Below are 22521 nucleotides of genomic sequence, written 5' to 3'. Positions count from 1 at the left end.
GTAATCATACTGTGACTGTTAGTGTTAAATGTGTGCTCACTACTTATAATTTACTTGTGTAGGACTCTCACAAAATCCTGTCCTGCCTTTCCCAGATCTTTACACTGATCACCTCTTTGCGGATAGCTTTGGGGGTTTTTTAATCATATGGGTCTGAACGGAACCAGATTTCATAGTTCCTAAAGAGTTGGGCTGCCCTGGCTTTGTTAATAAAGTGCACGAAGAGAAGGGAAGCTGAACTTGCGTAGTCAGATAAACAGAATATATATTCTGGGAAGGAACAGCATAAACCTGAGTTTCCAGTTCTGGCAGTCTTGGCTGGTACTTGTCTTATGTTAAGCTGTTTTGAAGTTGTGGCACTGTTTTCAATGGTGGAATATTGTGTTGTTATGTAGGCTAAAACTGTGATTTGTGTTTTATCAGAACATCTCTGAATATTCTAACAAAAATTTCTGTTCTTGCCTGTATTTTTAATTAAGCATGTATTGTGATTTTTATCAGAGATGATGATGTTTATAGGACTAAAATAATAAGCAGATATTTCCTGGAATATTCTTGGGACTTCCAGTCTTTTCTGTTTTATTAGCTAACAAGTTGTTTATTTTTATGTGTAGTGTGTATAGATGGAGTCTTCAGACTAAGGTATATTTTGGGTTGTGTTTTTCTTTTTTTCTTTAGAGATATTCTTAAATTGTTGGCAGAAAGTTGAACTGGTTAGTGTGTTGCTTTTCAGATCCCGTTCAGTTGTTATTGGAGATGTTCTGGTTCAGGCCAATTACCAGTTGATTGGTAATTGTATCACTTCAGACCAGAAAAGACATAGGAGTTGAAAAGTCTTATAGAGTGATTCAGGACTTCAGTCCTGGAATAGTATTATGTCTGTCTTGTCATCCCTGCTGGAAATGATGTGCTTTGTACTTTCCCATCAATTCTTTGCAGTTTTTCTCCATCTTTTCAGTCTCGAGAAGTTGTAGCATTGCACTACATTAAATTTGAATCACAAGTGGTGTTACTGCACTAGAAAATTGATTGATGCTCCCCAATTAACTTGTCTCTAGCGTAATAGAATCATAGAATGGTTTGAGTTGGAAGAGACCTTAAAGATCATCTTGTTCCAACCCTGCTGCTGTAGGCAAGGACACCTTCCCCTATATCAGGTTGCGTTCAACCTGGCCTTCAACACTTTCAGGGATGGAGCATCCACAGCTTCTCTGGGCAACCTGTTCCAGTGCCTCACCACCCTCAGAGTGAAGAATTTCTTCCTTATATCTAATCGAAACCTACCCTCTTTAAGTTTAAAACCATTACTCCTTGTCCTGTCAGTACATGCCCTTGTCAGAAACCCTTCTCCAGCTTTCCTGTAGGCCCCCTTTAAGTACTGGAAGGCTGCAATAAGATCACCCGGGAGCCTTCTCTTCTCCAGGCTCAACAGCCCCAACTCTCTCAGCCTGTCTTCATAGGAGAGGTGCTCCAGCCCTCAGATCATCTTTGTGACCCTCTTCTGGACTCATTCAAACAGCTCCGTGTCCTTCTTATGTTGGAGGTTCCAGAGCTGAACACAGTACTCCAAGTGAGGTATCACAAGAGTGTAGTAGAGGGGCAGAATCCCCTCCCTTGACCTGCTGGCCACACTTCTTTCAATGCAGCCCAGGATACGGTTGGCTTTGTGGGCTGCCAGCGCACATTGCCGGCTCCTGTTGAGCTTCTCATCTACCAACACCCCCAAGTCCTTCTCGTAGCTACTCTCAATCCATTCTCTGCCCTGCCTGTATTTGTGTTGGAATTACCCCAGCCCATGTGAAGGACCTTGCACTTGTTGAACTTCATGAGGTTTGCCCACCTCAAGCCTGTCAAGGTTCCTCTGGATGGCATCCCTTCCTTCCTGCGTGTCCACAACACCACACAGCTTGGTGTCATCTGCAAACTTGCTGAGGGTGCGCTCAATCCCACTGTCCATGTTACTGACAAAGATGTTAAACAGCGCTGGTCCCAATACCAATCCCTGAGGAATGCCACTTTTCACGGATCTCCGCTTGGACCTTGTTAATGCTTTTTTTATTGTTTTGTAATCCCCTTTTAATGCACAGAAGTACGGAACCATAAGGACATAGACTCACTTAAAAAGTGAGTGTCCCAGCAGGATTGTTGGGAAAGAACAGTGGGGCTGGTGGGATCCAGGGACTGGCACGTACAGGTGCCTCGTGGTACTGGAGACAATTTGCTGCAGGTTGCTGTGAGTCAGCACGAGGTAACAGTGCATGTTGAATATGAGGCCAAGAAGAAAAGCAGGTAGAGAAGAGGAGGAAGAGTTGAATTAGTTGATAGAGATGTTTGAGTAAGTCTTTCTAACTTAAGAGAATGCAGCTTGAAGCTGTCGTCTTCACTTTTTTTTTTCTGGTCACATTTATTTGTAATATTAGTTTATATGAAGGCGATACCATTCCATTGCTTAACACATAGGTTCATTCTTCCAAACTTAATTGGTTAAGGTTCTTCTTGATAAAAGCCTATGAATATCATATGACCAGGACAAACTATTCGTATAAATGTATTGGTTGGGTGATCGTGATATAATCTTCATAACTCTTCATAATTTACTTCAAAGGGGAAACAGAATTAGTTGAAGAAACCTGAGTTGTTACAGGGTTATTTCTTTCTAGTCATAATCTCAGAATATTTCTGAAGTACGTTAGGTGAAAAACAAGTAGACTATTGCTAGCAAATCCTGAAACTTAGAAACACTGAGTTTCTAGCCACCATATTGATAGTAAACAATAACAGTGATGATAAAGGTAACAGTGTAGGTACACTCAAATGTTGAGTGAACACTATCATCCTATTTTTGATGTGGACTTTTTCATGTTTACTTTTAAATAAGCAAAAATGCTGATCTTAAAACCATGAATTTTATTACTTTAATAAATCAAGTATTTTTTTTATTCTTAATATATTTTTATAATGTCGCTATGAAAACCAAGTTAGAAGGAAACTGATCAGGAGGTTTGTCTATAAATGGACAGTTTTAAAGGTTATGAGTGTGTGAAGGACAATTAACTAGAGATTTTGCATGGGAAAACATTGACCTGAAATACAGACTTGGATTTCATAATTGGAAGAGGTTTTGTGTGTTGGTGTGTGTTCTTTTGGGGGATTGTTTTTTGTTTGGTTTTGTTGCATTGTAAGTGTCTGCTTTCAGTGTCTTAAGGTTTTCTTTCTTCTTCCAGAAAATGCTGGGACAGAAGAGATGAGTACTCCCTTTACTAAGGCCTAAAACTGCCTGTTGAAAAACAATCCTGACCAGGCAATATACGAATGGCCCAAGGAAGCCAGCAAATTGATATTCAGGTTTTACATGACCTGCGACAGAAGTTTCCTGAGGTACCTGAAGGTGTTGTGTCCAGATGCATGTTACAGGTCAGTGTTCTGTTAATGACTGTACGAGTAAGCAGTGATGCTTGTTTTAAGCGTTATGTATGGATGTCTCCTTTGAAAGCAGATGTTTTTTCTGGTTTCCTTTTTGAGTGAGACAAATATATGCAGCCAGCTTCTTTATGTTGCACAGCAAGCTAAGTGGTAAATTGGCCTCTCTTTTGTCATGTCTAATAGGGGTGGCCCAAGGTAAACCAGCCTGTAAATCAGTGTGTGCATGGAGACTACCATCTTGCCAATCAGTATGCTCATGCCTTTTGGCCATATCAGGAGCCAAAACTAGCTGGCAAAAAGAGATGCAAAGCCAACTTGAGACCAGCAGACACAATTTAAGTCAGTGCTACACAAACGTGGCAGGCTTTTTGGTTTTGTTTTTTAGCTTTGAGGGACAAGGCAGGTCCAGAAGCAACTTTGCTACCTGGTCTCCATCAGGCTTTAAGGTAATTAGTGCACGCAGGTCGGCCCCACTGCTTTCCGCTCCCAGCTCCCTTGGCCTGCAGAGCCAATGCTGTTGGCCTGGCGTATCTTCTGCAGCAGGGAGCATAGGAGTGTAACACAGACACAGGCAAGTTCTCTGAATCCAGGCAGGACTAGGTGGTTGTACCTTAGCATCCACCATGTGAGACCTGAGTCAGTGTGATGCGCTGGTGTGCTTCTGCCCAGTGCTTCCCAGGGCTGTGGCTGCCAGATGGGCTTTGCTTTATTGTGGCTTTAGAGTCCGTGCTGCTAATCTATGGATTTCTGTGGGACTTGGAGCATTTTTATCTGGTACTGCAGCAAGTGCTAAGGCTGTAGACTGCCATATCATCAACTTCTACCTCCAGCTATCTGTTTTCTGTACTGCCACTGTCAGAATACTTGTATGTCCATATTTTATATCAATTTCTGCTCTACAACATCACGTTAGTTACTTCAGCAGATAAATCAATATGCCCATCCAAAGCCTGACATAGGGGCACCTGAATGCGTAGAGTTAACAAATGCTGATAGACTGACTTAACTGTGTTGCGTAAACATGTTTGCTTTGCATTTTCCAATGATCCCAAAGGATCCATACTGATTGGATTTTTTTTCGTTATCTAAGGTATCCAACCTTTGAGTACTCTGGATAATAAGAGGATTGTCAGAATACTCATACTGATCATCAGTATACACAACTTGATTACAAAAAAGATGGGTCATGAGTTCCCAGAAGCTAACTGTCTCTGGATTATGACTAGGATGTATATGGTTATGATACAGTTATGATATAAAGAAAGTTGATTGTCTTGCTTTTAATATATATGTTTTGTATAAAATACATGTGTATATACTTACACATGTATATGTGGTCACACACACATGGATCCAAACAGTGTTTGTGCTGTGGGAGTAGAAGTGTGACTGTGCCAGTTTAATGTTCGTATTTTCAAGACTTTATCATGACTCTCCGTTCATACTAGAGTAAGAAGCTGTGAAAACTGCAGTTCTTTAAGAAAATTGCTTTTGATTTGCAAGAGGACAAAATTCTGCTTGGGGCTTGTGAGGTTTCAAGCTTTTCCCAATCCTTTCTCTCTAATGATTTAGCTGAAAAGGAAACTGAACCAGACTATAAATTGTTTGTATTTCTTCTCAGGATTGTACACCACCATTTTTATGTTAGTTCTGTGCAGGACTAATCTCATTCTTATACAACGAGTACAGTTCTGCAGACATGAGAATTGCTTGTTGAGCAAGGTCCATGGACTTGACAGACTGAATGCATCAGTAATCACCTTTTGAATGTAGTTCTTGATAAATGTAAAAGCTAGTGCTTGGCTTTTGAGAGATTCAGCAGTCTTCCTAACATTGCATACAGTGGATTTTTTTAAATTTTTTTTTAATAAAAAGAAGATACATAGCTGTGAAGAAAAGATTCTGCACATCCCATACTTTGACAGAGAGGTGGAAGAAGGGTTTAGATTTTGAGGGAATATTTTAGGTCTGCTTTCATAAGAGGATTTTTAAAAAATTCTGTAGGGTAATTAGCGTTCCCATATGTACAATATTATTACACTAGTTCATTGCACCAGGAAGCTACCTTCTTTGTTGTTAACTGAGAGCTGCTAAGACTCACCAACAAAATCATGTTGGTGGTTCTTTGAAATTTCATCAGCTCTGGTTTCTCTGTATCAGTTAGGGGAGTAGCATAGCTAGAAGCTAAGATAGTTTGTGGGGTTTTGTGGTGGTGGTGGTTGTTGTTTTTTTTAAAAAAGAAGCCTAACATAACCTCTTTAAACCAACAAATTCTGTACTTGGACTGATGGTAAAGATTGGAAAGCAAAATTTGAGAATATTTTGCATGTGTTTGCAATACTGCTGGAACAGCATCTGAATCCTGAGTTCTGCCTTCTTGTAGCTGAGCATAGTGGAAGGAATTTCCGATAAATGCAGTAACTATGGTTTAAGTCCAAAATAAGTACTTAAGGACACTATTGGGTATAAGAAATGCTGCATTCGCCTTGCCCCCAGAATACATCATATGCAAGTATCGTGTGTCAGGGTGAAGTTATTTTTAAACCAGGAAGTATAAGAGATCCTGGGAGAGAACCTGAAGGAGTTTAAGCAGTTACATGGTTTATAATGATATTGTCAAAGGCTTTTATAACAAGAAGTTACTTCAGATCACTGTGAATTGTGCAGGAAAACTATACAGACACTTCAGTCCACTATGAATTTTTTTTTAGCCAAACACTTTCAGCTTGTTTTTAAAGGAAGGATTATAGTATACGCTTATAATGAAAAACTGAAGGATAAACAGAGTATGCAAACGTCTTGAGGTGAGTAGCCCACTGTTGAAATATCTAAACAGTATCTAGTATACTAAAAACAGAGGACCACCAAAAATCTAACAGGATGAGGTTTAAACCTGTGTCATCTAGGCAGGAAAAGGTTTTACTGCTTTTTTGGTCTGACGGCATTGAATGTTCCTGAAAAGTTTTGCATCTTTCCATTCTTCCCAACAAGCTGCCTGCATTCAGCTCTCCCCTTCTCGTTTAGAGGAGTCACTGCAGTGTCCTCAGTCTGTGGACATTGTCCCCTTTTGTTATTTTTTGTGTCTGGAGCATTCTATAACCACCTGCTCCTCAAGTCTACGTCCTCTCCTTGCTTCCTAGTTTCCCTCCAACATTCTTATTCTTTCTTTTTTTTTCTTTCTCTTTCAGGGTGCCAACATTTTAGACTCAATTGGGACATGGGCAGAGCTAAGATGAGGGGTATTGTTTTGCTGGAATATGCTCAGTTCTGCTATCAACCGGTTCTCTGATCTGTAAAGAGCTAGAAGCGGTTGAAACTCTGCCTCTGCCAGCCAGAAGATGCCAGGGCTTCCATGTGCTGCCCCTGTTTCCCCTTTGAGTTCTCCAATTTGCTCATTGACGTCACTGAAATTTTGGAATTGATTGAATGCAGTCTTAAAAAAGAAAAAAATTGTCCAAAGAAATATATTCAAGCTGAATGTAAGGGCCTTGCAAGCTTGGCCTGTTCCTTTTTGGTTTGGTATTTTTGGCCTTTCTGTTAATAATTTTAATTCACTTAAGTTTATGCAAAATCTGCCTTTAAGATCTCTAGCTTGTTTTTCTGTGGCATCCTATCTTTTTTTCCCCCTTTTCTGCCTCCCTTTTCTCCTTTGCAACAAATACAAGGCTATTGTTCTTATATACTCTTATCCACTGTTCTGTCTATGTGTGATTCCTTTCTTCACTACTAACTTCATTTGATTACTTTGTCCTCTGGTGTTTATTCTGAACTATAGCTGTTATGCATACCATCAACTTGACCCATTTTCATCTCTCTCAAGACTTTTCTGCAACAATTCTTGTATACAGTTGGCCTGTTAGATAGCCTTTAGGGAATCCTGTTATTTTAAAAGATTTTGTGGCAGGGTTTTTTGAGGGATTATTTTTTTTTCCCTAAGAATCAGAACTGCATCTGGCCTGTATCAACACATAGCTTTAGTTTTTTGAGTGGAGTTTAGCCTTGTCCTCCCTCTCCAACTTCTGTTGTGTCTGTCTTCCATCCTTTTTCTCTTTTTTTTTTTTGATTAATCTGTAAGATAAAGACAGTCTTTCAGTGTCTGCACAACACTCTATGACCTCTCATCCTAGTTGAAGGGTGAGAACTACTGGCTGCTAGTTTAACAAAAATAACTCGATACAAAGCATGTAGCATGGATCAATTTGTCTTGCTTGTGGTATTCTTTAACTGATAATGTTACTACTTGGCATATGCAATTTTTTTCCTTGATCATATGAATTCTTTCTAGTAACTGTTTCTGTGTGCTGGATGAATTTGACACCTGTTTTGTTTTAATAATATCTGAGCCTCAGCAGATGCTCTTCTAGCTGAAAGTATTAACTTCTGTTTCTTGGAGGGGCAGGGTGGGGGGGAGGAGAGTTCTGCAAAAAAAGTGATACAGACAGAGCACAGTATTGAGATTTTTATGCCACTGGTGCATGTTCACTCCTTCCTAAAAATTCTTACGTAGGAAACTAAATTGGGAAGGCCTGAGTACAATATTACTAAACATGTGGAAAAAGAGAAGAGGGATTAGCAGTTTATTTCTGAAATGTTCTTAAAAAGCAAATGAGCTAGATGGTTTATGTCCTAAGTCATCTTATTACAGGTTTTATAAAGTAACTTTATACAAATGAAAGTATTTAAAAGCTTTGCACATAGTAGTTTAGAATGAAAATACAAATGTCCCATGGGTTTTCCATTAATAGATTCATCTTGCAAAAGAGTAATCATGCTGTATTTATATAAACTGAATTTTACATTTCTTCCGAAGTCATATACAACTCCTTGAGTCAGCATGTTTCTTCTCTCTGTAAGGTTCACTTTCCATTTTCAGCAGGAGGTAATGTGTAACTGATATTGAAGTGTTTGGGAGACATTTAAAAAAAAAAAAATCATGTACTTTGATTTTTGTTTTTAAGTTACTAACCAGTAATATGCAAGTGCAGTGAATCCATTCCTTCTGTCGTTTTCTCTCTTCAGCCAGAGGCTTGTCATTGCTGAAGATTGTTCTGAAGTTGAGAAGGAATAGCAAAAGTACTTATGCAAAGCGTATCATACTGTATGGTGTTAGCTTGTCAAGGTCCAAGATCTCCCTGTCATTGCTTCAGCAGTAATGCAGACCTCAGCCCTTGGTGCCAGTGACTGAGTTGCTGTTCTCAAAATAGTTAAGCTTCACATGCAAATCCTGTGTGCATGTGTAGCAGCTATTCTAGCCACACACCTAAAGCTTTCTGTTTGATGCTAGCTATATTGTTAATTTTTCAGTGGTGATTGGATGCATATGTATCTGTGACAGTATTTTATCAGTAATGTCAAACTTTCATCTATCTTTTATAGAATAACAATAATTTGGATGCCTGTTGTGCAGTTCTCTCTCAGGAGAGCACAAAGTATCTCTACGGTGAAGGAGACCTAGGTTTTTCGGATGATTCTGGGATTCCTGGACTACGAAATCACATGACATCTCTTAATTTGGACTTGCAGTCACAGAATGTGTATCACCATGGAAGAGAAGGAAGTAGAATGAATGGAAGTAGGACTCTAGCTCACAGCGTTAGTGACGGACACCTTCAAACCAGTCAGTCCAACAATGAACTGTTTCAGCAGGAACCACAGACAGCACCTGCGCAGGTTCCACAAGGGTTTAATGTCTTTGGGATGGCTAATACAGTTAGTACTTCTAATCCAGGACAGCATCTTGGATTTCACCTAGGCAGCAAAGGAGTATCCAACTTGTCTCAACAAACACCCAGATTCAACCCCATTATGGTAACTTTAGCCCCAAATATTCAGCCTGGTCGCAATACCCCTACGTCTTTGCACATACATGGTGTACCTCCTCCTGTACTTAACAGTCCACAGGGAAATTCTATCTATATTAGGCCTTACATCACAGCTCCTAGTGGTACCACTCGACAGACACAGCAGCAGCCAGGCTGGGCATCTCAGTTTAATCCCATGCACCCTCAGCAAGTCTACCAGCCTTCGCAGCCAAGTCCCTGGACTACTCTTCCTACATCCAGTACTACGCCACATACCTCATCGCAGCACTCAACGCAGCCAAATCAGCAAGGTCACCAGACTTCTCATGTCTATATGCCTATCAGTTCTCCTACTACTCCACAAGCACCTATGATTCATTCATCTGGTAGCTCACAATCGTCTGCTCACAGCCAATACAACATTCAGAATATATCCACAGGACCTCGCAAAAACCAAATTGAAATCAAACTTGAACCACCACAAAGAAACAGTTCTTCTAAGTTGCGTTCAACTGGCCCTCGCACCTCCAATACTCCCTCTTCCCTCAACAGCCAGACATTAAGTAGAAGTCAGCCCACTGTTTACATATCGGCCAGTCCTCCAAATACCGATGAAGTGATCACACGCGGTCAGCCCAAGGTATACATTTCAGCAAATGCCACAACAGGAGATGATCAAGTTGTGCGGAACCAGCCCACGCTTTTCATATCGACAAATCCTGGAGTATCTGCCAGTTCTAGGAATATGTCCGGTCAAGTAAGCATGGGTCCTGCATTTATTCATCACCATCCACCCAAGAGTCGAGCAGTGGGCAACAGCACCACTGCAACCTCTCCTCGAGTGGTGGTTACGCAGCCTAACACAAAATATACTTTTAAAATTACAGTTTCTCCAAATAAGCCCCCTGCAGTTTCCCCAGGGGTAGTGTCCCCAACCTTTGAACCTACAAACCTTCTAAACCTTCCTGATCACTATGTTGAACCAGAGGGTATCCAGCATCTTACTGACCCTGTTTTAGCACATGTGGATAGGATCAGTGATGCACGGAAATTGAGTATGGGATCTGATGATGCTGCCTACACGCAAGGTAATATTCTTCATATAAATAGTAGAGATTTCAACCAGGTTGTCAATTCAGAATGTAGATTACAGAACAGAAAACAGTTGATAAACCTTTGTGATGTTAATACAGTATCTTCAACTTTAACATTCCTGAGCATTTCCTAAATAAATAATAAAGCTTTATAAGCAAATCATAGATTTCTTTTTATGGTGAAGACATGTAACTAAATACTTAGAGATAATCATTCTGTTTGCCTTAAGTAGATGTATTATCTGTTTAATGGAGTGGAGTCATAGCATCTTCGTTTTTATGTTGTTCTGAAAGAAACATCTAAGCTTGTTCTATTTGTCCGAACAATTTAAAGTTACGAGTGTACTGGCTGATTTTTGAATCAGTTGAGATGCTGTTTCCGTTGGATAAAGTTCCCATTTTTTTCTTTTTGCGAATGTAATTTAAGAAGCAAGAAAAGCAGACTTCAGAAGCAATTAGTGGGACAAAGTGTTGGCCCTATGTTTTCTAGTGTGTGCCTGACAATAAAATGCTTCAAGTCCTGATACTTATTTCTGTTGTGTTACGAAATGTGGGAAGGAGCGCCACACGAAAGAAACCTATTTTAAAGGATCAGTGGTGTAATGGGAGGATAAAACTTAAAATATTTGATTCAGCAACCCAACCTCCCAACCTGTTAGTCTTTTTTTTTTTTTTCAGTTTTCATGTTTTTGTATGATTTTATTGCCAACTTGGTGGCTTATTAAGTCTCCTGTGGACTTTCTGTATACAGATGTTGAATGAGTCTTAGGATACTTAAGCAATATTCAGGATAGGTTGTCAAAATAATTTCTCTTTGACCTCATTGGTTCTCTTTGGGCTTAGCAAACAATTCAATATTAAAAAGCTGGCTTGTTCCATGACTACTCTGAACATTCTTCAGATTAATTGGGCTATTTTGTTTAGTGTAAGTAAGTGCAGTGATGAAGATATCGGAAGCCCGAGATACTAGAAGCCTGATCTGCATCTGGACTACTATAGTATTGAAGTAAATCAAACACTGATTATAGCTTTTGCACTACTTCTGAATGTAATTAGAAAATAATCCATCCTAACTTAAGTGTCTAAAGGTTAAGTGTCAAAACTGAAAAACTAACATCCTAGACTGTCTTTCACAATCAAGGAAGAGTTAAAGAACTTCAGAAAGCGATTCATCTGTAGATAAGCAAACCAAATTGCTTATATATATATATCACCAAAGTGATATTCCCTTTCCTTACTCTGAAGAGAGTGTGGGCTGACTGTTTTAGTCCTAGAAGATGTTAGATATCCAGAAATTAAGAAATTTAAATCTTGTGCTTAGGCTCTAAATACTCTTTGAGATCATGAACATGCTTCCCAAGCATTCGGCATTTTAGGTACTTGTTGGGGAAGGAAGTCCCTTTTTCCTGTTCTGCCCTTCTGGCGGAACTGATTTCTACCGTATCTAGCTCTTCATCTGCTGTACCCCTGGTAGCAATGGCTACTGTAACCTGACTTCCTGCACAATCTCTACAGGCTGCAGGTATCAGCATCCACTTCATTAGGCTGAGGCCTGTTTCTGCTATGCAGCCTAGAGGTCAAAAGTGTTGACTGGCTCATACCTACCGTGGAGCCCAGTTGTTTCTGAAGCCAAGACATAAATGCAGTTTTTAGGTGAAGTATAGATGCATGATGTGGGCTGGTGCAGCTTTTGACTTTGTGATGACCTTAGGGAAACGCCATCCTCTGTGTACTTGACTAGTTCATATAAAGTATACTCATGCTTCTGAAGTTCTCTACATGCAGAAGCGTTTAGGTTTTCTGGTATGTGTTGCTCTGTTTCTGCTGCAACAAGTGCGGTATTTTTAAGTTTCTGTTGTTATTTAATCTTTGGAAAGTTGAGGAGCGTGTGATAGACTGACTTGTACGATCTCGATATCTGGTAGTCCTGATTATTGCTTTTCAGTTTGAATCTTTTACTTGGAGGTGGATTTTCTCTGTTACATACTAAAAGTTACTTGATGCTTTCCATTGTGAGGCCATGTTCTAAGATGCTTATAATTTAGCCAGACTGGGCAAAAAACAATCCATGCTAGGTGCTTCTCTCATTTTAATTTTAGCCAGAACAGATTAGTAGTTTCTCTGGCCATGATTAGAGAAAAATGTATTTTCATCAGCTTTTTCCATTTCTGCCCAGAATACTCCTTATCTTGACAAGGAGAATTGAAACTGGCTTGAGGTAGAAGGAATATGGAAAGTGGACTTGCTTTGGTGTCAAAGATTTCCTTCACTGTGTTCCAGTGAAATGCGTTTATGTGCATGGTCCAACGCAGGGGAATAGAAGGTGTGTTGGACCTATCTGCACGTGCTGCTGCCTGCCACCTGAGAAGCTTCACTTCAGTTATGATGCATGTAGGCACTCCGGTCTCTTTCAACGATTAGGTTTCTGTTTTTCCTCCCCTGATGTCCTCTGCTGTTCTCTGCAGTAAGTCACAGTGGGTAGTAGAAGGCTGCCACAGATCTGTCTTGTTTGCTGCCAGAGCTGGGGGTTATATGATACGAAAAGGAGTAGGGTACTGCACAGATAAAATCAGTGTAGTTAAGACATTGACTGTTAGCCTGTTACGCTGGGTTATATCTCTGCTGCTGGGATGCTAAGAAACTCACTGTCACCAGACTTCTCAGAAGCGGTTGCTAATTTATGTTTCTCATTTTCTGGATTCCAGTTTGAGATACGGCAGAGTTGATTGTGGAAGTGTTGAGAGTGCTTATCCAGTACTGAAGTCAGTAAGAATTAAAAATTGCTGTGAGAAAATTAATGCCCAAAAGGACAACCAAAAGAGGATGCATTTTTATGCTCATCTATTTAGTACCCGTTCCGTGTGTGTACAGGAGTATCAGTTCCCATTACTTAGCAGAGATTTCAATTTATAATATAATTAGTTTTATTAATATGAAGTAATTACCCAAGACTTCAGGATATGATTTCCTTTAGTGTAAAGTGTCTTATGGATGAGGAACAGTGAAATTCTGTTAGAAATTGAAAATTCTGTACTCAGAAGTGGTTTTTGTGTTGTACGCTCAACTATGCATGCAGTCATATGTTAAATAGTGAGACTAAACAGTTATTTAATAGTTGTTCATTCTGTGTGTAGCTTTCCATCTGTATAATGGGCAGGCATCCTATCAAGAAAATACATAATTGTGTAATAAAATCTTTAGGTTGATGTTTTCAGACAAGGGAGCTTAAGTCTGCTAGTTAAATACTACTTGACTTTTGACTTTTTTGTATTATTTTCTTCAACTTGGGGAGGGGACAGTATGCATAGTTAAGAGTTAATCATTGATACCAACTATAGGTATGTCTGTGGATGTTCGTTTACTTAGCAGTTCTTGCCACCATGTTTTTAGTGTAAATATGTTAATTGATAAACTGGTTTAGTAACTTGATGTTTGGCACAGTTCTTGCTTTTGTTACTTGGAGCATTCTAAATTCTTCAAAAACAAAAAAGCTACAGGAAACAAACTTCTTAAAATCCTAACCAGTCCTTGTAGATGTTTGAAAAAATACTTGAGTGAGATACAGCTGTGCCTCGTGCTCCAAGAGGCCTTAAGCCCTTTATGTCATTTGATTTCAGAAAAAATACAGCCTTGTGTTTTGCTCTGTATATCAGGCCCCACTCGAGTGATACTCTTTCTAAAAAATTAAGAGAGTATTGGAAAGGGAGAACAACAACAAAAAATAATCAATGTGAACTGTTGAAATTACATCTTAACTGAATTTTGTGCAGCTTCACATACAGGTTTTGAAAATGTGCACAAACATAAGTGTGTCCTGAGAATTTCATGAACCTACTGCCACAGAGTTATTGCGTTGCCAGAATTCCCCTTCCTTCCATATGTGGCAAACTAAGACATTTCAGAAATTAGCATTTTTTCTTAGAAACACTTAGAATAACAAAAGACACTCTAAAGCAGTAATTGCTTAAAATTCAGGATCACACAACCTCTGTGAAAACAATTATGCATACATTTTCAAACTTAATGAGTATATTCAGCACCTGTTTGAATAGGTCTCTAGGAAAGGAAAAGTGAACTTAAGCCCTCCAGACTTTCATGCTCCCTGTCACTATGGCGATTTACAGCCTTTTTGTAGAAAATGAGCACTTTGAATGTCAAAGGGAACAGTGGCATCTGCCAGAGCATTTAAGTGTACTGTTCTTGCCAGTCTGCTGAATGTGAACATGCAGAAGTTGAAAAAATTGAATGTGCATAGTACACTGTTTGCACATAATTAAAAAGTTGAACATGGAGTAAATTCTGGGTTTGGTACAGTAATGAGTCAAGGAGACAGTCTTTATACTTCTTTTGCTGGAATGATTGCAGTAAATAGCTTCTTTTTAAGGATGTCTGAATAAATAAGCACAAGCCTGAGGCTTTCTGGCTTGTAGTCTATATTAGTCTGTGCGGAGTAAACTTGGGTGTGCCTATGCTGTCTGCATAGGTCGAATCCCCTTCCTGCAAGAAGCACAGGATTATCAAAAAGACCATTAAATATGACCTTGTGGACAGTGTAAACTAGATCTAGTAGCTGAATGCTTTAGTTCAGAGATGCACTACAGTTTTTTCATAACGTTTTCAGTTGCTCTGATCAACACTAGAGGGAGCTGAATACTTAAATTGCTCATTTCTGTTAATAAATACCGCACTGGGATATGAGTAGATTTTGTCTTCTCTGCCCTGTTTTTTTCCCACAGCTGCCAAATTGGTATTTAAGCAAAATTATCAAATTGTATCACCACTTAAACCAATGTCTTGCCAGTCCCTTATCCAAGTTATTTTTAATAATAGAAGTTTAGTGTAACAGTATCAAGTGATTTTGTAATGAGTGTGTTTAAAATCTGTTGGGGTTTGAAATTGTAAAACGGTAAAGTAATCACAAAGCTGCTAGGAGAATAGATTGGATCATGTCTAGAAAGTGATATGAAAATGAAGAGCATATAATAGTGCTGCGGGCATCCATCAGTGCCTTCCGCTCCCTGTGCGGTTCCATAATGACAGCTTAATTTCTAAACCACAGCAGTGGGAGAACATTGAAATGAGAAGTTATGGGGTTTTTCCCTTTACAAGAATAGCTTAAAAAAAAAAAAAAAAAAGAGGGGGAGGGGGCCATCTAACGTCCTCCAAAGATGCAGTCTCGCGCATCTTACTCTTGAGTCCATGCCCTGTCATGCGTCGTGGTAGCACTCTGGTAGCACTCCCTCGCTTATCCTGTCAGGGGTACTGGCTGCTCACCAGCAGCCTGTGTGTACAGTTTGACGTGTCTGAGGAGCTCCAGGTCTGGTCGGTAGAGCATAGCTCTGATGCTGCAGGTCAGGCACCAGTAACCTGGACTTTAAGGAGTTGCCTCAGCAGTAATACCAAGGCACTGAAAATAGGACACACCTATCTAAAAGTGGAAATAACGTAGAAGGAAAAGGACTTGTACTGTCACTGCAAGAGTAGAGGCAAAGTAGTCTTTGATTTCCTTTGTTTGTAGTTGCAGATACGTTTGTAACTCCTGGAGTTTGTAAATGGGAAAAAGTTTCTTCAGCTGTTTCTAAAAGGCTTTTCAAGAGGGGAGGCTGTCTTTGAGACTACTTACTCAATGATTCCAAGTCTTTATCTTGGGATTTCAGTTACTACATTTTTATATTATATATGAGCACAGCTGCAACTGCAGCTATAGTGTTGAGTAGTGGCTGCCCCACATAAAGAAACCTATTTATCCAAACATCTCTAAATTGAACAAAACCAAGCAGAAGCTCAAGCAGCTTTGTCATTTCAGTATCTTTTGAACACATGTAACAAAAGCCTAGGCTGAGTTTCAGTTAAGGCCTTGCAGTTCTGTAACACTGTACAAAAACAATTTGGCAAGGTTCCTCCTTTTGAAGAACTTCTGGAAGATAAAAAATGATGTGTGAATGAATGAACAGGCAGGAGTTGCAGCGAAGAGCAGTTCTGCTTGCCAAAGATGTGGAAAGTTGATCTTTTTGATGTGCTATTTTTTCCCCTGCTAGGACTCAGGAAACCTAACCAACTAAATTTGAGTGCTACTAATTTTTTCGATACCTGAAGAAATTGTGTTGAATTAAACATCACGTTCCAGCCAGAGTTTTGCTTAAACATGTTGTGAGGCAAATTCAGTCTTTTTAAAATACCTTGTTATTGCTACTTTTTTTATAATTTCCACAGTGCTATAAAGGTATCCATAGTCTGTGAAACTGATCTCAGTTTATATGAATTAGTAATTTAATGGCTGAATGAGTGGCTGTGCAGAAGTCGAAATGACTGGGTGTATTTAATGAAATACTTTTTCATTTTTATAGAAGGTGTTTATTGCTTTGAGCAGTGTTACCTGCTCATGTGGTGGTATTTAGCATTATACCTACCTTTAATTAAATAAACTCCTTAAATTTTATGAATTTGATTTCATCTTCTGCTACTTGTGTTCTTTATACCTTTAAAAAGCTGTGGTTTAAATGTTAACTTCATCGTTTCTAAATCAGGTCTCCTCATGCCATTCTCCTTACAAATAGTAAGCAGCGTTAGAAGTTAGAAGCTGAGCTAATGGTTCTGCACCATAGTTTAGGGATAAAATGACATACAGTCCAGCCTCTGATAAATATAACTGATGTTTGCCAGCGGTATTGCTTGTAGTACTTTCTGTTTTAGTTTCATTTGGTGTCTTCTGCTATGACAAGAACACTGGATTATGTTCCAATCCAAATAAGCATCAAGATTTTGATTTTTATTGCTATCTAGCTTATATAGCACTCTGTCTTGCGACCATCTCTCTGAAATGCTCTCCATACTACCTGTTTTACAGTGGTTGGGCTAAATGCAATGCAAGGAAATATTTGTTCTCGGTTTCTGGTAGACATGGTTACAGATTGGTTGGGTTCTTGAAAAAGATTTTTACAAATTACAGCTAAATTTTGCATGGTCATCTGTTATGTTGTATGACTTTCTCATTGTATTTGCCTATCTGTAACTGAATTGTGCTGCTTTCAAAAATATAACACTTTCTGTCTTAGGGAAGAGATTTTCTTAGAGGAGAAAGGAAGAGCAATCTGTAGCAATGTTTTAGTATTCTTTTGGGAAAATACAGACGAACTTTCATCTTTATCTGATGTTGCCATGTGAAGGATAATAAAGTAGATAAAATGAGACTTTATGTATTGCAGCTTTACTGGTACACCAGAAGGCCAGGATGGAGCGACTTCAACGAGAACTTGAGATTCAAAAGAAAAAGCTGGATAAACTAAAATCAGAGGTCAATGAAATGGAGAATAATCTAACACGAAGGCGCCTGAAAAGATCGAATTCTGTTTCCCAAATTCCATCAGTAAGTTGAAACGTCTGTAGGCTATAAACCTAAACCACAAGTGTGGTCTGTCACAATAAATTAAAGGAACAGTTGCTCATATATTGACAATATACCAGTGACAGGCGGCATAGCTAGAATTAAACTGGTAAACAGTGTAGTTTAGAGCAAAGACTAAATAAGTATTATTTAACCAGAACCTTTCAGTTCACTAATGACTCTGTGAAGTTTTGCTTTTAAAGGCAGTCACAAAAGGTTTGACCTGGCAGTCCTTCCAGATGTTCTTAAAATCACGATCACCTAACGTTTCAGACTATGACTTAATGCTCATTTGTGTGCTTTCTACACAAAATATTTTTTCATCTTCATGCATATACCAATCTCAAAGAAACTGATTAATGCACCAGTTTTCAGTGCTAGAAGATCAGCCATTGATCTGGTGGACCATTGACTGTGTCCTGACCACAATCTGGAGTTGTTCAGTCAGCTCTGAAGTCTGGTGAGAGAAGAATTCAGTGGGTCTGAAAGGATTCTTTTATCTTCATTTCTGAAATAACTAAATGCTGTCTTCCTATGCATGAATAATAACTGATAATAAAATGGGAAAATTAGTCTAACAGGCAGATTTATTTTTTCAGCTGGAAGAAATGCAACAGTTAAGAAGTTGTAACAGACAGCTGCAGATAGACATAGATTGCCTAACCAAAGAGATTGATCTTTTTCAAGCAAGAGGTACGTATGTCTTAGTACATCAGCAACTGTAAATGTTGATTTTTTTTTTCTTTCTTCTTTCACTGTCTGCATGTGTCAAAGGCATCTGTGTTATAAATGATGAGTATACACACTATTTGCAAAATCATCACATTAGTTTGAGTGAAACTGTGAAAGTAATTGTCTTCTAAGCCTGTTGTTTTTGTTGGCTTTATGATTTTCCTAATCCCACGGTCATTCCTATCTCATACTTGGCTCAGAAGGAACTTGTGATGCTGTTTAATAAATGCTGGGGGAAAAAGTCTCGTTACTTGAGTATCAAAAAAGAGGGAGAAGCTGCTTTCTAAATGATACAGCCATACACGTGTCCATCTCTCTCTCATCTTCCGCTTCTGTCTTGTATTCAGCCTCTCAAGTTAGCAAATGTAAAGTACACTTGTGACTGCCAGCGTGCTCTCCTCCTTCCACTTTCCTTGTCTGCAGGGACACAGCCTTTGGTTATGAGGGTGAAATTATGAGACAGCTGAGCCAATTCAAGACCTGCCAGTGGGAGGTCCCTCTCTCTTCCTGCTTCCCTCTCTTGCCACTTACTGTGCTCTGGCCCTGTATTAGCTTTTTAGACCCTTTGCAGAGCTGATTGTGTTTGCAAGCCAAGCAAAAAAGTTGCATTGCTGGAAAAGCTTGCTACAGCTGATGTGAGGAAGAGGCACGGAAAGGGAGAACTGAGATAGTGAGAGGGAAGGGACTAATGCTTTCCACTTCCAACAGCAGCGAGCTTTTAGATCAGTTCCGTCATGGGCCTTACAATGTACCTGCAGATAAGGAGAAAGTAGACAGGTGTACTGAATGTAATGCTGTGCTAAAAACTTGACCTTAAATAGAATATTCAAATTGCACATGTAGGGTTTTTTTGTGTGTTTATTACAGTAAATCAGAATTAGGGGTTCCTCTAAGTATTAAATCTAAGCATTTGTATTATACTGCATAGTAGATACCACATCTCTTTTAGTACAGTTACCATTTGGAAAAAGTCTCTGGTAAAATTTACTAATAAAATGGTGTTGAATATTGAAGAGTGACAGAAAAAAATTACATTTAAGGAGTTTAGTCTGCTGGATTCTGTTTCTGACTTTATATTGCATATTTTGGACAATGAGTTTCTTTAAGTGTACTGTTGACATCGCTAATATCTCACTCGGGTCTGTGTTGCCACCTTGATGTAAAAGGTGATAAATGAATAATAGTACTGTTTCAGAATTACTGCCAAAAAACCTGATATGCTTTCTTACCCAAGTTTATTTTTAAAACTGCTGCACTTTCTTTTTATTTTTAGGACCACATTTTAATCCCAGTGCTATTCATAATTTTTATGATAATATTGGATTTCTTGGTCCGGTGCCACCAAAACCCAAAGGTACTGTACTGGTAAAATTTGAATTTAATACTAATATCTAGTTTGCATCAAATGTCAAGTTCTGTTCTGTGAATCTAGTTTAAATATTGATTATGAAATAGATTACTTCAAAAGCATGTAAACCTTGCATTTTATTTGTATTAGCAGTAAATGTTTCTTTTTGCTCGTTTCCTCTCTGTTCATGCGTTCAGGTAAGAGAAGTGTATTAAACGGAGTATGTTTAGAGATGTGTAATATGTTATGAAGTAGTTTAAATGGAAGCATCCATCTTTTGTAAAAAAAAATAAGCATGAGATACATTGCCTAGGGATGAGTCAAACTTGCTTAGATGACTTCATCATTGTCCTTAGTGAAGAATGGGTTTATTTATGTGTTACAATAACTCAGTTTGGTTGCCTTGACTGGACTTCCTGGCTTCTGTAGAATTTGTGTTAACAATTCACATAAAAACCTCTTCTGACTATTGTTAAATAGTTTCAGATAGTTGAAGAGAGGAGGAATGCTGCCCAGTAGGGGAGTCAATGTTGCTGAAGTTATTAGTCTTGAATGTTCTGCTTGTCATTAAGTTTTGCACATTAGTTACTTTTTTGCCCTAGTGGGATGTCAGACAAAACAGAATAATTACCTCTTGTGTGTTACATAAAGTAGAGAATGAAATTAACTTGTTTGCAACAGCATCATGCAATGACCTACAGACAGACCACCAAATGAAATAGGTAATCTGCCAATGTTTCTGTGCAATCTTTCTGTCAAGGAAGTTCTTTACATTATATATGTGGGTGTGGTAAGTCCTTGTAGTGTGCAGGAACTGTTGTTACAGAATCTCATCTTATGGGTTTCTGACCATTCTGTATTTCAAAATGGTCTAGATAAATTGGATTATTTTTCTGTCCTCCAGACTGTTTGTAACTCCTCCAAACTGATACTGTTGTTCATGCTTTGTAAGATTCTTTTATGCTTCATTGTCCAATGAAAATACTGAGTAAAGTTAAATCCACGCACAGTCCCATTAGACATGTTTTACAGCTGAACCATGGAGAATGTATCAGAAGTTCTTTCAATTATGTAGGTGCCTTTACAGTAAATAAAAACTAACCCACCAAGAAAATTAATTTTAATTTCCTGTGACTAGTTGTTAACTTTTGTATTGACTCATCTTCTAGGAACTCACAAATTTAAGTGTGTAATGATTTGTGACAACCTATCTTGAAAATGTAAAGTTAACCCTGACTGGTTTATAAACCTCTGAAGTCCCTCTTATCATTTCTCTCTTTTTCTTACTTTTTAAAAAAGAATCACTACTGTATCGTAGTCCTTCATTGACTTTAATTTTCAGTTCAAGTTTTACTTTAACTATGATGCAGGCTGCGATTTAAACCAGAATTACCACTGTTCACAAAAGAATGAAAAATAAATTTTTTTGCAGTTGTGATCAGTAACATCATACTCCCTGAAGCTGTCACTGTTGTTTTGCAGCCATTGCAATTGGTTCGTTGCTAATGAGATGGTCTCCGGTTGAAATAATTGGCTAGAACACTCTGCTGCAGTTGGCTAAACCAGTAACCCTTAACTTCAGAAGTCACTCTTCTCTCTTTTCATCTTTTTCATCTCTTTTTTCATCTTTTCTCTTTTAAAACAGTTGAAGTCTGTTTTCTAACACATCATGCAAAATGTATGTACCGCTTGGGAGGATTACTCTGTAGCATGACAGAGCTAGACATTGATTTTTCTGTAGTGCGCCTGGCTGCTTACCTGTTTTTTAGGAAGAGCTGATGATACCTGTTCTACAGTCAAAATGTTAAATGTGTCAGAAGGTTACAGAGCACTTGCTTCTTGTCATGATGAATTTTAGACTGCTTTATAGACCTCAGACTTCTCAATCTTGTCTGTGTTTCTTGTGCTGATTAATTTCTAAAGTTTATCTCCTTTTCATGCAACAGCTTTGAATTGAGACCCAAAGGGAAGAAAGCAGAGCGAAGGGATGGGAAACTTGCTTTTTATAGTTTCACCTTGTGCCATTTGGCTGACTTACAATCAGGCTGTAGTCAAGGGGGTGGTAAAAAGCTGCCTCTGTCACTTGTAATAACTGTGCTGTTCTCAGGGGAACAAGATAGTTCTCAGTTACTGAGAAAAAAAAATCATCTCAAAATTCTTTCCATGCTGTTCTTGTTTAGTAACTGCTTATCTTATCTCTTTCATGTCACAGATCAGAGGTCCATTGTGAAAACACCAAAGACTGTTCCAGACACAGATGAAGATGAGGGAGCTCAGTGGAGTTGTACTGCCTGTACTTTTTTAAATCATCCAGCCTTAAATCGCTGTGAACAGTGTGAAATGCCCAGGCATTTCTGAGCCAAGAGGCCTGTTACCTTTTGTAAAACCATAGCGAACGTACAAGGAACTATCCAGTCATCGGGGGGGGGGCAAAAAAAGCGTTTTTGCATAGGGTTTTGTAAAATTGAAGGTATGATGAGATGGTATTTTGCTAATGTTAAATGTCAGCCCACAGAGCTAGTAATACCTCAGTGCTGTGTCGCAGGCAGTTGAAATTCATCGGCTGAAAGGTAATCTGCTGAAAGACTCAGTTGTCAGCTGCCTAAACCATGTACAGTATTACCAGTGTCCCAGTAACACACACCGTGTTCAGTGCTTGGGTGTTGCCCGTCCTCTTCTGTGCCCCGATGTCACTACTGAATTTTGACAGGGGAAAGGAATAGAGTGCTAGCGTTTTTG

General features: G+C 38.9%; 1 protein-coding gene across 4 annotated transcripts in view; it reads left to right on the top strand.

Moving 5' to 3' along the window:
- The window catches only part of TAB2 (TGF-beta activated kinase 1 (MAP3K7) binding protein 2), a 68542-nt gene extending 46336 nt beyond the window's left edge, over positions 1 to 22206 (top strand). For 3 of the 4 annotated variants that reach the window (XM_086631502.1, XM_086631503.1, XM_086631504.1), the window contains exons 2-7: positions 3225 to 3414; positions 8800 to 10312; positions 17524 to 17684; positions 18302 to 18395; positions 19708 to 19788; positions 21995 to 22206. In XM_086631502.1, coding sequence (XP_086487628.1) covers positions 3313 to 3414; positions 8800 to 10312; positions 17524 to 17684; positions 18302 to 18395; positions 19708 to 19788; positions 21995 to 22140 — 2097 coding nt within the window. In that variant the 5' untranslated portion in view covers positions 3225 to 3312 and the 3' untranslated portion in view covers positions 22141 to 22206. The remainder of the gene's footprint in view (positions 1 to 3224; positions 3415 to 8799; positions 10313 to 17523; positions 17685 to 18301; positions 18396 to 19707; positions 19789 to 21994) is intronic. The other variant, XM_086631505.1, reaches the window with a different exon arrangement.
- The last annotated feature ends 315 nt before the right edge of the window (positions 22207 to 22521 follow it).

This window comes from Tauraco erythrolophus, chromosome 2 (genome assembly GCF_009769465.1).
Source record: "Tauraco erythrolophus isolate bTauEry1 chromosome 2, bTauEry1.pri, whole genome shotgun sequence".
Lineage (NCBI taxonomy): Eukaryota > Metazoa > Chordata > Aves > Musophagiformes > Musophagidae > Tauraco > Tauraco erythrolophus.
Note: the sequence above shows the minus strand (reverse complement) of the source record. Positions and strands in the feature narration are given on the sequence as shown.